Below are 12,704 nucleotides of genomic sequence, written 5' to 3'. Positions count from 1 at the left end.
TTCTTTGAGAACTGTGTGACATCATGTACTACAGAAGAGAAGTCCTTCAGATCTTGTAAAAAGTCATATGCTTTATGATATCTTATTTATTTGGTACTCTTATAAACCTACCAAATTAAGATACAGAACAACAAAACATTACACTGTACTTAAAGTTAATGGAGGACATAGATTAGAGCAGTGGTTCTCAACCAGGGGGCTGAGACCACCGAGGAGGACGCAAGGAGGCATCCTGATCAGATGCCCGAGCCACCTCAGCTGGCCCCTTTCGACACGAAGGAGCAGCGGCTCTACTCCGAGCTCCCTCCGGATGTCTGAGCTCCTCACCCTATCTCTAAGGCTGAGCCCAGCCACCCTACGAAGGAAGCTCATTTCGGCCACTTGTATTCGCGATCTCATTCTTTCGGTCACTACCCAAAGCTCATAACCATAGGTGAGGGTTGGAACGTAGATGGACTGGTAAATCGAGAGTTTTGCCTTTCGGCTCAGCTCCTTCTTCACCAAAACGCCTGCATCACTGCTGACGCTGCACCGAACCGCCTGTCCATCTCCCGCTCCATTTTACCCTCACTCGTGAATAAGATCCCGAGATACTTAAACTCCCTCGCTTGGGGCAGTGACTCACTCCCAACCCAGAGGGTGCAATCCACCGTTTTCCGGAAGAGAACCATGGCCTCAGACTTGGAGGTACTGACTCTCATCCCGACCGCTTCACACTCGGCTGTGAACCGCCCCAGTGCGTGCTGAAGGTCACGTTCTGAAGAAGCCAACAGAACCACATCATCTGCAAAAAGCAGGGATGTGATTCTGAGGTCCCCAAACCGCTGCGCCTTGAAATCCTGTCCATGAAAATCACAAACAGGATTGGTGACAATGGGCAGCCCTGGCGGAGGCCAACACGCACTGGGAACAAGCTCGACTTTGTGCCGAGTATCCGGACACAGCTCTCACTTTGGTCATACAAGGACCGAATGGCTCGTAGTAACGAACCACGTACCCCATATTCCCGCAGTACCCCCCACAGGACTCCCCGAGGGACACGGTCGAAGGCCTTCTCCAAGTCCACAAAACACATGTAGACTGGATGAGCAAACTCCCATGCACCCTCCAACAGACCTGCAAGGGTAAAGAGTTGGTCCGCTGTTCCACGTCCAGGACGGAATCCGCATTGCTCCTCCTGAATCTGAGGTTCGACAATCGGACGGAGCCTCCTTTCCAGCACCCTGGAGTAAACATTCCCGGGGAGGCTGAGCAGTGTGATACTCCTATAATTGGAGCACACTCTCCGGTCCCCCTTTTGAAAATGGGAACCACCACCCCGGTCTGCCACTCCACAGGCACTGTACCCAACTTCCACGCGACAGTGAAGAGACGTGTCAACCAAGACAGCCCAATAATGTCCAGAGCCTTTAGCATCTCCGGTCGAATCTCATCCACTCCTGGCGCTTTGCCGCTGAAGAGCTTTTTAACTACCTCAACGACCTCCGCCAGGCATATGGACGAGTCTTCCCCTGAGTCTTCAGACTCTGCCTCTTCCACAGAGGACGTGTTGGTCGGGTTCAGGAGTTCCTCAAAGTGTTCTTTCCACCGCTCGACAATATCCCCAGTCCAGGTCTGCAGTTCTCCCCCTGCTGAGCACAGCCTGAGAAAAGCCCTGTTTCCCCTTTCTGAGTCGTCTCACGGTTTGCCAGAACTTCCTTGAGGCCATTCGAAAGTCCTTCTCCATGGCCTCGCCGAACTCCTCCCACACCCGGGTTTTTGCCTCATCAACTGCCGCAGCTGCAGCCCTTCTGGCCAACCGGTACCTGCCTGCTGATTCAGGAGACCCCTCGGCCAACCAAGCCCGAAAGGCCTCCTTCTTCAGCTTGACGGCCTCCTTCACCGCTGGTGTCCACCAGCGGGTTCTTGGATTGCCGCCACGACAGGCACCGATCACCTTCCGACCACAACTCCTAGCAGCAGCTTCCACAATGGAGGATTTGAACATGGCCCACTCGGATTCCATGTCCCCAGCCTCCCCGGGATGCACGAGAAATTATTCTGGAGGTGGGAGTTGAAGACCTTGCGGACAGGATCCTCAGCCAGACATTCCCAGTTCACCCTCACCACACGTTTGGGTTTACCGGGTCTGTCCAGCAGCCTCCCCCGCCACCTGATCCAACTCACCACCAGGTGGTGATCAGTTGACAGCTCTGCTCCTCTCTTCACCCGAGTGTCCAAGACATACGGCCGCAGGTCTGATGACACAACTACAAAGTCGATCATAGACCTTTGGCCTAGGGTGTTCTGGTACCAAGTACACTTATGAACCTCCCTATGCTCAAACATGGTGTTTGTTATGGACAGTCCATGACTAGCACAGAAGTCCAACAACAAAGCACCACTCGGGTTCAGATCGGGCAGGCCGTTCCTCCCAATCACACCCCTCCAGGTTTCTCCATCGTTATCCACGTGAGCGTTGAAGTCTCCCAGAAGAACTATGGAGTCCCCAGTCGGCGCCCTTTCCAGAACACCACCCAAGGACTCCAAGAAGGCCGCGTACTCCGAACTGCCGTTTGGTGCATAGGCACAAACAACAGTCAGAGACTTTCCTCCTGCGATTCCCAGTCGCAGAGAGGCGACCCTCTCGTTCTCCGGGGAGAACTCCAGAACAGCGGCGCTCAGCCGGGGGCTTGTGAGTATCCCCACACCCACCCGGCGCCTCTCACCCTGGGCAGCTCCGGAAAAGGAAAAAGTCCAGCCCCTCTCCAGGAGTTTGGTTCCAGAACCGGTGCTATGCGTGGAGGTGAGCCCAACTATATCTAGTTGGTAGCGTTCCACCTCCCGCACTAACTCCGGTTTCTTCCCCGCCAGAAAGTTGACATTCCACGTCCCTAGAGCTAGTCTGTGATGCCGGGGGTCAGCACGCCCAGGTTCCCGCCCCAGCCTGCCGCCCAGCTCACATTGCACCCGACCCCAATGCCTATCCCTGCGGGTGGTGGGCCCACAGGGTGGCGGCACGATGTAGCTTTTTCGGGCTGGGCCCGACCGGGCCCCATGTGCCAAGGCCCGGCCACCAGACGCTCGCCGGCGAGCTCCCCTACCGGGTCTGGCTCCAGGAGGGTGCCCCGGTTTCCCTATTCCGGGCGAGGTGCCACTACCTTGCATCGTCCGATTCATTGAGGTTTTGTGAATCGCTCTTAGTCTGACCCCTCCCCCGAGATCACTTTGCCTTGGGAGACCCTACCAGGAGCTATTGCCCCCGACAACACAGCTCTCAGGATCACTGGGGCACACAAACCCCTCCACCACGATAAGGTGGCGATTCATTGGAGGAGATACATGCTTACTTGTGAATGTCAATCAGTCAAAACTGAGCTGTGACCTATGCAAGTTTAAAAACATCAATACAACACTGGGAGAAATAAGGCATCAAAACGGAATCTCTGACTTTATGCTTGACAGTTAAATAATGAGATCACCTGCATCAGTAAATCTCTCATCCTGCTTCATCCTGCTGTTGTTTTCTGTAAACCTTTGAGATTCCATTGTTTTGTGATTTACTAAGAAAGCAGAAGCCAAGAACATTAATGGGATGAGAGAAAACATGATTTCTTAATTCCTAGGACACAGATCATAGATATTTTAAAAGCATTAATCCTGGGTTTATTTTTCATATATCTGATAATGCATTTAACCAAAATCATCTAGTTTTCAGGATAGTCCATTCTACAGCCCCTTTAACACTAAACACTACTTATGTTTAACTCGTTAGCTTTTACTGTAGTTCCCTAAAGTTTAAAATAGAGGCCAAAGACTAAAATCTTACTGGTAAGATATCTGGCTGCTGATGATAAAATAATGACATAGTTTACATAGCAACTCATCCTGTTTCTCTTTTGGTTTATACTGTTTCAACTGTAATGCACTTATCCTGTTCAATCCAAGTACAAACCACTAGATGGTGCAAGCTTACAATAAGTGTAGAGTCCTGCGTGTTTCATTTTCAGCCCGTGAGTCTTGATTGCCTCTTTTTGTCAAGGAATTATATTATATCAACTCATCAGTCATTATTTTACCAAGCTTGAACTTTGCAAAACTATGCACTTATAGATGTGGTTACTTTTTACAATCCACTGCATGGATTTTTTTAAACCTTTATTGTAGGATTTTCAATATAATACACTTAGTACATCATTAGAGCAACTAAGTCCAAGGCCTCAACGGCTTTAGAGAAACATTCAAATCCACTCTTCAACTAAGTAAACAACTTCTGACATTGAGAAGCTGGAACCAGTAAATATTTGGCATTTTTGCTTTAATCCATTCTTCACTGTGACGGATCAAACTCAAGATAAGACTCAAAACTGACATTAATGATTATGTTAAATAACCAAACGATGTGTCATTTCCATTTATTTCCAACAGATGTAAACAAATGATTTACTGCATCTCTGTCACAAATATTTGTTTTAATAAGCAGTGTACAGTGACAACAATTCATAACACACTAAAATCCCTGATTACATTTTGGATGGGAGATCATTATATAGTATTGCTAATGAAGTAATATAAAAATGCACCACCTTATTTGGTCTTGTTTCATTGCAAAGTACAGTAAATGAGAAATTACCACTCCATAACCAGTTCTAAAAAGTAAAATAATAGTGAATAAAATAATAGTAAATAAAAGTATGCTATTGTAACATTCCTAAATGTTTTATTATAGCAGTGATAAAGAGTTCACCATTTGTTGGTTGTGTTGTTGATCCTATTTCTTTTGCAAAGCTTCTTGATAGAGATCAGCACTTCTTCTGTTTTTAGAGAATATATAATAGGATTGAGCAAAGCTGGTATGATGTGTGTCAAAGATGAGTTTATGATCCTGGCATTAGGGTGGATGTAGGAGGTTACCGCCGCTATGTTGGTGCCCAGAATTGGTAGGAAGAAAATAGCCACAAGAATCAGATGAGAAGTACAAGTTTTAGATGCTTTGAGTCGTTCATGTCCTGTTGCAATCCTGCTCAGTGCTATGGCAATCCAAACATATGTCAATGCTATTATTACCAAAGGTAAACAGAGGACTAGAGCTAAACCAACATATGCCATTATGTTATTTAAAGACGTGTCATTACAGGCCAGAAGATATACTGGTGCATGGTCACAGTAAATGTTCTTTACCACCAAAGATCTACAGAAGGAGAGGCGATCAATAGACGCAATACTAAATGCTAGTAGACTCAAAAAAAAAGCCCACTCAAACAGCAGCATTGCAGAAATAACTGGTTTAGTCACAATACTATGATATCTTAAAGGGAAACAAATTGCTATAAATCTGTCAAATGACATTGTGACAAGTGTCCATGACTGAATACTTGTAAAGCAAAGAATAAAGAACATATGGCTTAAGCAGGCCTCATAGAGAATGTATCTCCTGTCAAACACAAGGGTGTCCAGGAGTTTTGGGATGAGAGCAGTGCTTCCACACAAATCTGTGAAAGCCAGGTTAAAGACAATCATATATTTGGGAGTGTGAAGAGTCCTGACCAGGTAAATAATGGAGAGAAGAAAGCTATTCCCAAGAACAGTCATGATATAGGCGAAACACAGGAAGACATAGTAATACTTAACATGAGGGATGTTGGAAAACCCACTGAGATAGAATTTGACAGGGCGAACAAATGTGGCATTAAGATTGGTAACAGCTCTCTCTTCTGGGCTCATTGTGAATATCTGTTTTCCTAGATAGACAAAGACAAAAATAAGATAATAATATATAATAAAGGATGACACACCTGGTTGGTGGGCATCATGGTAATCTAACTCACCTCAGACAACAGGGAGTGTGCAGTGCACCTGAGTGAGTTGTGCTGTGAGAGACACGACATTTATATCCCACTCGCATCACTCTGAGACAGCAGAAACACAGGTGTCTGTATCACGTGTTCAGTCAATGAGTAACCGTCTCATAGTTTATGTCATCTATGGGCTGATGCAGTCGACTCAGTTAATTTAAGTCAACAGGATAGTGAATTACCAGGATAACAAATATGTTTATGGCACAATCCATCTAGAAAAATACACTCAGTAGATTGCAGATAATCCGTCAGGTGTGTCTGCACTAACCACTGCTGTAATGTTTGATTGAATGAATACAATCCACAATCATGTAACCGGCTGTCTAGACTGTTTCATAGGTTTATCAGTGAGCTGAAGCGTTTTTGGGGTTTTTTCAGATCCTCCGCATATGCACAGTCGCCATCGTCACAGCATCACTGCAGCAGGGGACTCACTGTGTGTGTCAACTACACAGAGTTAAGCCTTTTAGCAACATTTCTACAGTGAATGATAACTTCAGTTAAACTTTCTAAACATAAAATTCACACAGCAAACGTTCCGGCAGAATTCTGGGAAAAAACATTTTATTTTATGTTAGCTTAGAGCTCAAAGCATCGTGCTTATGTAAAGTCTCACAGAGCTGGAAGTATGTGTGTAGACTGAGTTTTTTGTTTTATTACAGGTCAGTAAAAGACACTCAATTACATTTTAGAAAGAACGCTCATCGTGATGCAGAGTAACAACAAAGCATTTGTAACAATTAATAACCAAGTCATCACTGATTTTAATAAAACAAATTCAAATCAGAATTCTACTTATACAAACACACACACACACACACACACACACACACACACACACACACACACACACACACACACACACACACACACACACGCACACACACGCACACAAATATATATCGAAGAAAATGGGTACACAAATAAAGTTCCAGGTACAAAGTAGATTACAAACTCCAACAAGGTGGAATGCTTAGAGACAAAAAGTATTGTATCACAATAACTTGTTTTTTTAATTATTGATTTATATCTGCTCACAATTTTTTTTTTTTTTTTTTTTTTTTTGTAGAGAACAAGTTTCAGTGTAGAATGCTTTTTTATTCCATAACCTCTTTGAGAAAATGAAAATAAAAACAGAAAAAAATCTACATGTTGCTTTTGCAATTACTACCAGCATATATGAAAGACATAGTTCAGTAAAAATGTATTTAATTCACTTTGATTTTTAAGGTATTACCATATTCTTTCATCTTACTTCTACTATTACTTTAGAAAACTTTGTAGAGGTGTGTTGATTACCTGATTATTATTTATTTATTACAAAAATTTGCATGATATTAGAAATCATAATTCCACCGTTTACAATGGCAGACTTACAGCAAATCAAGCACTAAAAGAGATGATGTATAACATACGCAAATTGTCACGTTATGGTTCATTTCTTAATTACTTTGGATTTCCCTCTGATTTTCAATAACTTTTTCACAGATGTTTTGATTTCTTGTGTCTGCAGAACATAAATCATTGGGTTCAACATGGGAGGAAAAATAGAGGTTAAAGACAGGTTCATGATCCTGGCATTTGGATGTATATTTTCCATGAGAGTAAATGTGATTAACACTGGAATGAAATATATTGCCACCAATGAGAGATGAGCTGTGCATGTTTTAAAGGCCTTGAGACCTTCTCGAACGCTTGCCACTTTAGCCAAAGTGCAGCCAATATATAGGTAACTTAACAAGATAAAAACGAATGGACCCCAAAAAATAATAACAGGGAACAGACAACTAATGACATAATTAGGGAAATGGTCATTGCATGCCAGCCTGTATATCTGACCATGGTCACAGAAATAGCTGTTAATAACCACAGATTTACAGAAGGAAAGTCTTGTGAGAAGGCCAACTGCAATAAGTACGGCAATTATAACAAAGACCCAGAAAGATGCAATCATAGACAGCATGAACCTGTTGGTCACCTTCACTTGATAGTGCAGAGGGTAGATGATGGCAATAAGTCTGTCATAGGAGAGTGCAACCAGATTAAATGATTGCATGGACAGGCAGGTGTAGCAGAAAAAAAGGAATGTCAAGCAGTCGTTGTAGGGGATGTTGCGATGGTTCATCAGAAAGATGTCAAGAAGCTTCGGCACCAGAGCAGAGCTACCAAACAGGTCCACAAATGCTAGATTAAAAACTGCAATATATTTTGGAGTTCTCAGATTATGATCCAAGTATATTACTGCCATCACAACTGTGTTTCCAAGCACTGAAACAATATAAACAAAACAGAGAAAGACATAGTAATACTTCATGTCTGGGATGCCGGATAAGCCACTTATTATGAAGTACGCAGGATGAACAAACGTGATGTTTTTCCCGAGAGCCGAGTTGAATAAATTCATTGTAAAACTGTAAACGTACGTAGTGGTTTATGGAGCAAAGTGTCCTCTTCTGTGCTTCAGCATTAGCACTGTGTTGCGTCTGTCTTTCTGGTGTCAGAGCTCGGTCAATCTTTATCTGTTTTGCCAGGAGTGGCTACAAAGAGAAGCTGTCCTCCTCTAGACTTCTGTCATGTGTCTTTTCCCCTGTGTCTTTTGTATGTAAGCAACTCAACATCAGACATCACACCAATTTGAAGCCATTTTACCTACTCCAATTTACTTTTACAAATCTTTAGAGCATCTACTGAATGACACACTTTATTTTTCAAATGGTATACTATTTCAGTGAGTAACCTTTCAATTAGATTACTGCTGTCATCAATATTTTTATAATAATATTCCATCAAATAAGGATGTGCTCAATACGTATCGCAATTCATGGTCTACAATATTAAATAAAAAAGAACCCTAGGGCTAAGAAGAGATTCTAGTAATGGGACACTACGCGGTCTAAGCTAGCGATGCTAATTTATTAACCCTTCCTAGCGTTTAGCCAAATAAGGTAACCAAAACCTAATGTGTACTGCTGTTGAATGTAGCTTAGCCTCGCGCATACAGAAAAATCGCCGAACACCTTTTTTCCCCATTTGTTTTTCTGACTCTTTATAGCTTGTTACCTCGCTAGCTCCCCACTAGTGACCGCATGACTTGCTGGCTAGACCGCTGTGCTCACCTCCTGTCCCGCCCTCTCTGTAGGCAGCGAAGAGTCCCACTGCCTCTGTCTCTCCAAGGCAGCAACCTCCAGTTCTGAAGAGTGAAGCCAATGCTGAAGAGTCTTAAAATTACATTCTTTCAAATGGCCAGCAGGGGACAACTCCTCTGGTTGCAAAAACTAGTCTGATTGTAGAAGTCTATGAGAAAATGACCCTACTTTTACCTAATTTATTACCTCAGAAAACATTGTAAACATGAGTTTATGGTCTCAATTGCTAGTTTCAAGTCTTCTTCAAAACAGCATGATGTTCATTTTGTAAATTATGGTCACATTTATAATAAATTGGATAAAGCAGTGTGCTTTAGGGCGGGCTACCTTGTGATTGACAAGTCGTGTATGGCGTCTCTGGCTCCATTGTTCATCCTAGATGAAGCTACACTGGACGGATGGACAGCAGGACAGAGTGGAGGACTCCTATGAGACAACGGAGGTTGACTCTCTGTGTTTTACATCAAGATGCTTGGTGTCCAAACACAGTCAAAGTTGATGCACAATGCTTTTCCTCATGTTGAATTTTTTATGTGAAGATTACCTGACCAGAGAATTGTTTTTGTTGCTGTTGTTTACATTCTTTATACAGGAATATACAAATTTGCTACAACTACATTTTGTTGTGCATCCCTGTGTTACATAATTAAAATGATCCTTTAATCTTAAACCTTGAACCTCTAAAATAATCTAAAAAAATAAAGAATGTTAAATTTTATGTTAGCTTAGAGCTCAAAGCATCGTGCTTATGTAAAGTCTCACAGAGCTGGAAGCATGTGTGTAGACTTAGTTTTGTTTTATTACAGGTCAGTAAAACACACTCTATTACATTTTAGAAAGAACACTTATTGTGTTTCAGAGTAACAACAAAGCATTTGTAGCAATATATAATCAAGTTATCACTGATTTTAATAAAACAAATTTCTGATTTAAATTTCTGATTGTATCAGAATTCTACATACACACACACACACACACACACACACACACACACACACACACACACACACACACACACACACACACACACACACACACACACACACACACACACACACACACACACATATATATATATTGAAGAAAATTGGTTCACAAAAACTTCAAGGGACAAAGTAGACTACAAACTCCAACAAGGTGGAATGCTTAGAGACAAAAAGTGTTGCATTACAATAACTTGTTTTTTTAATTATTGATTTAAAGAACACAAATAAAAATGTCTGGGTAAGATTTAGCTTTTTCTACAGACTTTATATCTGCTCTCACATTTTTTATTCTTTTTTGTAGAGAACAAGTTGCAGTGTAGGATGCTTTGTTATTCTATAACCTCTTTTAGAAAATAAAAACATAGAACAAATTAGACATGATGCTTTTAAATTACTACCAGCATATATATATATATATAAGACAATTGATTTAATTCACAATTGATTTAATTTACTTGGGTTTTTAAGGTATTCCCATATTCTTTCATCTTTCTTCTACTATTATATATTTTTTTGTGTGTTGATTACCTTGATCATTATTTATTTATCATTATCAATTTCCAAAAATTTGCATGATGTTAGAAATCATAATTACACCATTTACAAGGTTAAACTTACAGCAAATCAAGCACTAAAAGAGATGATGTATAACATACGCAAATTGTCACGTTATGGTTAATTTCTTAATTACTTTGGATTTCCCTCTGATTTTCAATAACCTTTTCACAGATTTTTTGATTTCTTGTGTCTGCAGAACATAAATGATTGGGTTCAACATGGGAGGAAAAATAGAGGTCAAAGACAGGTTCATGATCCTGGCATTTGGATGTATATTGTCCATTAGAGTACTGCCGGATGTGATTAACACTGGAATGAAATATATTGCCACCAATGAGAGATGAGCTGTGCATGTTTTAAAGGCCTTGAGACCTTCTCGAACGCTTGCCACTTTAGCCAAAGTGCAGCCAATATATAGGTAACTTAACAAGATAAAAACGAATGGACCCCAAAAAGTAAGAGCAGGGAACAGACAACTAATGACATAATTAGGGAAATAGTCATTGCATGCCAGCCTGTATATCTGGCCATAGTCACAGAAATAGCTGTTAATAACCACAGATTTACAGAAGGAAAGTCTTGTGAGAAGGCCAACTGAAATAAGTGCAGCAATTATAACAAAGACCCAGAAAGAGGCAATCATAGACAGCATGAACCTGTGGGTCACCTTCACTTGATAGTGCAGAGGGTAGATGATGGCAATAAGTCTGTCATAGGAGAGTGCAACCAGATTAAATGATTGCATGCCAAGGCAGGTGTAGCAGAAAAAAAGAAACGTCAAGCAGTCGTTGTAGGGGATGTTGCGATGGTTCATCATAAAGATGTCAAGAAGCTTCGGCACCAGAGCAGAGCTACCAAACAGGTCCACAAATGCTAGATTAAAAACTGCAATATATTTTGGAGTTCTCAGATTATGATCCAAGTATATTACTGCCATCACAGCTGTGTTTCCAAGCACTGAAAAGATATAAACAAAACAGAGAAAGACATAGTAATACTTCATGTCTGGGATGCCGGATAAGCCACTTATTATGAAGTACGCAGGATGAACAAACGTGATGTTTTTCCCGAGAGCCGAGTTGAATAAATTCATTGTAAAACTGTAAACGTACGTAGTGGTTTATGGAGCAAAGTGTCCTCTTCTGTGCTTCAGCATTAGCACTGTGCTGCGTCTGTCTTTCTGGTGTCAGAGCTCGGTCAATCTTTATCTGTTTTGCCAGGAGTGGCTACAAAGAGAAGCTGTCCTCCTCTAGACTTCTGTCATGTGTCTTTTCCCCTGTGTCTTTTTTGTAAGCAACTCGACATCAGACATCACACCAATTTGAAGCCATTTTACCTACTCCAATTTACTTTTACAAATCTTTAGAGCATCTACTGAATGACACACTTTATTTTTCAAATGGTATACTATTTCAGTGAGTAACCTTTCAATTAGATTACTGCTGTCATCAATATTTTTATAATAATATTCCATCAAATAAGGATGTGCTCAATACGTATCGCAATTCATGGTCTACAATATTAAATAAAAAAGAACCCTAGGGCTAAGAAGAGATTCTAGTAATGGGACACTACGCGGTCTAAGCTAGCGATGCTAATTTATTAACCCTTCCTAGCGTTTAGCCAAATAAGGTAACCAAAACCTAATGTGTACTGCTGTTGAATGTAGCTTAGCCTCGCGCATACAGAAAAATCGCCTAACACCTTTTTTCCCCATTTGTTTTTCTGACTCTTTATAGCTTGTTACCTCGCTAGCTCCCCACTAGTGACCGCATGACTTGCTGGCTAGACCGCTGTGCTCACCTCCTGTCCCGCCCTCTCTGTAGGCAGCGAAGAGTCCCACTGCCTCTGTCTCTCCAAGGCAGCAACCTCCAGTTCTGAAGAGTGAAGCCAATGCTGAAGAGTCTTAAAATTACATTCTTTCAAATGGCCAGCAGGGGCAACTCCTCTGGTTGCAAAAACTAGTCTGATTGTAGAAGTCTATGAGAAAATGACCCTACTTTTACCTAATTTATTACCTCAGAAAACATTGTAAACATGAGTTTATGGTCTCAATTGCTAGTTTCAAGTCTTCTTCAAAACAGCATGGTGTTCATTTTGTAAATTATGGTCACATTTATAATAAATTGGATAAAGCAGTGTGCTTTAGGGCGGGCTACCTTGTGATTGACAAGTCG

General features: G+C 41.7%; 3 protein-coding genes across 3 annotated transcripts; all 3 read right to left on the bottom strand.

The window, feature by feature from the left end:
* Positions 1 to 4,722: 4,722 nt before the first annotated feature.
* Positions 4,723 to 5,703, bottom strand: LOC129113888 (olfactory receptor 1-like). The gene has a single exon (XM_054626371.1). It carries the CDS (start codon positions 5,701 to 5,703, stop codon positions 4,723 to 4,725), a length of 981 nt encoding a protein of 326 aa, XP_054482346.1.
* Positions 5,704 to 7,272: 1,569 nt separating this feature from the next.
* LOC129114019 (olfactory receptor 1361-like) lies at positions 7,273 to 8,241 on the bottom strand. Its single transcript, XM_054626521.1, has one exon. The coding sequence runs from the start codon at positions 8,239 to 8,241 to the stop codon at positions 7,273 to 7,275; it is 969 nt and encodes a 322-aa protein (XP_054482496.1).
* Positions 8,242 to 10,633: 2,392 nt separating this feature from the next.
* Positions 10,634 to 11,620, bottom strand: LOC129114051 (olfactory receptor 1-like). The gene has a single exon (XM_054626557.1). It carries the CDS (start codon positions 11,618 to 11,620, stop codon positions 10,634 to 10,636), a length of 987 nt encoding a protein of 328 aa, XP_054482532.1.
* Between the last annotated feature and the right edge of the window lie 1,084 nt (positions 11,621 to 12,704).

The sequence above is a fragment of the Anoplopoma fimbria genome, chromosome 24 (assembly GCF_027596085.1).
Source record: "Anoplopoma fimbria isolate UVic2021 breed Golden Eagle Sablefish chromosome 24, Afim_UVic_2022, whole genome shotgun sequence".
Lineage (NCBI taxonomy): Eukaryota > Metazoa > Chordata > Actinopteri > Perciformes > Anoplopomatidae > Anoplopoma > Anoplopoma fimbria.
This window is presented reverse-complemented; position numbering and strand designations above follow the sequence as displayed.